The sequence below is a fragment of the Sinocyclocheilus rhinocerous genome, unplaced genomic scaffold (genome assembly GCF_001515625.1).
Source record: "Sinocyclocheilus rhinocerous isolate Xijiao unplaced genomic scaffold, SAMN03320098_v1.1 scaffold2558, whole genome shotgun sequence".
Lineage (NCBI taxonomy): Eukaryota > Metazoa > Chordata > Actinopteri > Cypriniformes > Cyprinidae > Sinocyclocheilus > Sinocyclocheilus rhinocerous.
In genome coordinates, this window is record NW_015655145.1 from 385,985 (window position 1) to 389,603 (window position 3,619).

The window sequence follows — 3,619 nt, forward strand, 5'->3', positions numbered from 1 at the left end:
ATGAATGATGACGTCAATATAATTAGTGATTTGAAAAGTGGGTGGAGGGATTGAATTGCTTTACACACTGAGGAAGGCTTTGAGCCGAAACGTTTGTGTCTTTTCCCATCAGTAATGAATGTAAAATAAAAGAAAAAAGAAGATTGTTCTCGTGAGTGCGGATCATAATTTCCTATACTAAGGTGTATTTGTTACACACGTTACATGTAGTCAGTCCGTTGCCGAGTCCGTGGTTTCCCGCGGAATTGGGCTACTTTAACACTGTTGCCGCCGTGGGTTGAAGCGACTCCAATAACGTGATATTTAGCCCCTGGAATGCGACTTTTATCAGGGGTACCCCACCAAAAAAAAATTTATTTTACCCCCCGAACACAATTATGCAGGTTTTGCTTTAAAAATCTGGCAACCCTGCATGGACTTACTATTATAATAACAATTAATTATACATAATTACACGCAAGTAACCCTAAGCCAAATCCTAATCCTAACCATATAGTAAGTACATGTAGTTAATTAATATTACTCAGTACTTAAATGTACAATTACAATGTAAAAAAGACACCTTAAAATAAAGTGTAACCAAAAATAATATAAAAAAATTTAATTAAAAAATTATTTTACAATTTTATAAACAACATGCTGTCTTCATAATATCATGCCTTATATCTTTCCTAATACAGTATAAAAGCGTCTATACACAAGGCCCAATAAGTAGCTGCCTTTGTATTTTAGGAAGAGATTGCCTTGCAGAGGATCATAATATTTGGAGGCCTTGGCTTTAAAAGTTTGAAAACCCTTGCTTCACATAACTTTAGATCTATAGGCTCATAGTAGGACTGACCTGTGTGACGGTGTGAGGCAGCTGGGCCTTCTGGGCTCCAATAGCTGGGTGGGAGGGAAGGGTGATACGCGTGGCAGTGTCCCGGGGAGTGGGGGGACGCTGGATGTTGATGGTGGTTGGTGGAGGGTGAATGGTTACTGGTCGCCTAAAAATGCAAATTCAAAATTATTGGAATAACACCAAACAGTATTTTGACAGTATAATGATATGATCAGTTAAAAGAGCAAAGAGATACAATCATTTACCCATGAACCATCTCTGCAGCATGTGTGACAGGGGTGTTGATGACTGGGGACTGGGTTCTAGCAGCTGGGATGGGAGCCACCATAGTGGGCAGAACAGCAGTCGAGGTGGTTACTAAAGGTCGAGACTGTGAATATAGACACTGTGGGTAAACATAAAGAACTTTCAAGAACTAAAGAAAGATATTGCAGATCTATAAACCATAGTTTTTGAATATCCCTTTCACAACTGTGCAATCAGGCAGCAACAGCAAATCTACTAAACAACAGGGCCTGCTTATGCATGTTTTTATGGCTTGCAAATATATACATATGGTTTTCTCTGTTGTACTGAAAATTGTTGTTGCAAATTTCCTATGATTAAAGGGGTCATATGACGATGCTAAAAATAACATTATTTGGTGTAATGCAATGTGTTTACGCAGTTTAAGGTTCAAAAACCACATTTTCCACATACCATACATTATTGCTGCTCATCTCTGCCGTGCCTTTCTGAAACACTTAAATTTTTACAAAGCTCATCGTTCTGAAAAGCAAGGTGTGCTCTGATTGGCCAGCTATCCAGTGCATTGTAATTGGCCAAATACCTCTAGTGTGTGACGGAAATGTTACGCCCCTTACCATATTTGGAAACACACAGCGTCTCCACGACATGACAGCGGCAACAATACTACAGCGAGAATAAAAGTTACGCCTTCTTTCTTTGCGTAAACATTTGGCCGGTGTTATGCAAATTTTCCCACACAGTGACGTAGACATGTGTGAGCGTGTTTGAATGAGGCGTTTTAGGAAGGCGTGGATGAGTCTTAACTTTTATTAAGAATATCTCTTTGGGTTTGAGACTTTAGTCTATGAAACTTTACGGATCTTATATATACACGAACAGCTTGTAATACTCCAAAGACAAATTAACACTTAAAATCACATCATATGACCCCTTTAACATACGTAACTGCATACGTAAATGAATAAAATCACAAAATTCCATATGCCTTTTTTTAATAATGAACATACAATTTCTGCCCCATAAAATGTTCAAGAGCTTGCTATAACTACAAATATGTGAGTAAAAATATATACTTTTTTTATCCTTATCCAATAAATCATGAACAACTGGAAAAGTTATAGTGGCCTATGAATATTGTGGACATGGGGGGGCCTTGAGGTCAAAAAGGTCAAGGCTCAAAACATGACATTTACTTTAAGTGCTGTTTAGATCCGAGCAGACTGTTGTGTCTAGTTGTATGTGATCAGTAAGTTGCGAAGCCTCTGCACCTGAATAGGCTGATGTATAATGTGCTGCACAGCTGCAGGTTGGCTAGGGCCTGCGTTTCCTCCTCCGGCTGGTCTGAGAACAGTAGGGCCTTTAGTGCTAGACATGACAGCTGCAGCAGCTGCACCTGAAACACCAAACACAAGCACAAATATTACACTATTACAGTAGGTTACAGTTCATGTCAAACAAACACAAACACACCAGAAAATTCACCTTCATCACATAAAGGTGACTTGTGTCATTTATAGCATCAAACAAGTGCAAAAATAGCATTTGGAATCTATTTTAGCACGAAGCTACTTGTGACATTATTATACAATTCAACACAGGGATGTAAATTAACACCTAATTTCATTGAGGTTTAAAAGGAAATTTTGTAATAGACAAGCTAACTACTGTAAAAGTAACAAATCCAGTGTGTAAATACACAATGTTATTCCAAAAGCCAAATTCAGTGCTAAATACAGTTGAAAAACAGGTCATATACTTGTTTGCCGTGCATTTTGATAACGTCAATTTTCATTTTACAATTATGATCTTTACATTGTAATATGTTCCATGTGACTTCACTCTCTCTTTCTCTCTTGGTGAGTGAATTGAATATGTTTTATATTTAGTAACTGTATTGCTTAAAATAAAAATACATTTATTTTATGATTTGAGCATAAAAATATTAATAATGTGTAAATAAAATGTAAACAAAAAAAAACATTTTTTGTTGATCCTGGGTCAGCAGTATTGTCCAAAAACATAGAACTAACCCTATCCCTACCCCTAAACCTAACCCTACCCATAATTTATCCCTAAAATCAGAGGGAAATGATAGTTGAATAACAAGGGTGTAGAAGAACCTAACTCTGGTTGTAAGGCTAAAATTGACATTTCCTGTAAACTTATCCCTCAGTTCTCATTGGTTGATTGGAATGTTGTTCCAGGATCAACAAGGATGTTGATCCAGGAACACGTTGCACTTGATGAAATCATGTTCACCATGCTGGATTCTAGATCTTGAAAAACTGTAAAAATGAGCAAGTGACATTTTAAATAACAAAAAACAAAAGACATTCTTTCATAAAATTCTGTCATAATTTACTCACCTTCGTGTATGACTTACTTTCTCCTGCAGAATACAAAAGATATGTTGACCGCTGGTAACCGAACAGTTTTGGTGACCATGACTTCCATTTTTTTATATATATATATATATATATATATATATATATATAACATTTTCCCCTTTTTCTAAACCCACTAAACCCA

The 3,619-nt window shown here is 36.7% G+C and overlaps 1 protein-coding gene across 1 annotated transcript in view; it reads right to left on the reverse strand.

The window, feature by feature from the left end:
• Nucleotides 1–3,619, reverse strand: part of LOC107717942 (histone deacetylase complex subunit SAP130-like) — a 20,023-nt gene that overhangs the window by 13,026 nt on the left and 3,378 nt on the right. The window contains exons 6-8 of the mRNA XM_016524847.1: nucleotides 2,359–2,483; nucleotides 1,087–1,211; nucleotides 842–986 (exon numbers count right to left, since the gene is read on the reverse strand). Of these exons, the coding sequence (XP_016380333.1) occupies nucleotides 842–986; nucleotides 1,087–1,211; nucleotides 2,359–2,483 (395 nt within the window). The remainder of the gene's footprint in view (nucleotides 1–841; nucleotides 987–1,086; nucleotides 1,212–2,358; nucleotides 2,484–3,619) is intronic.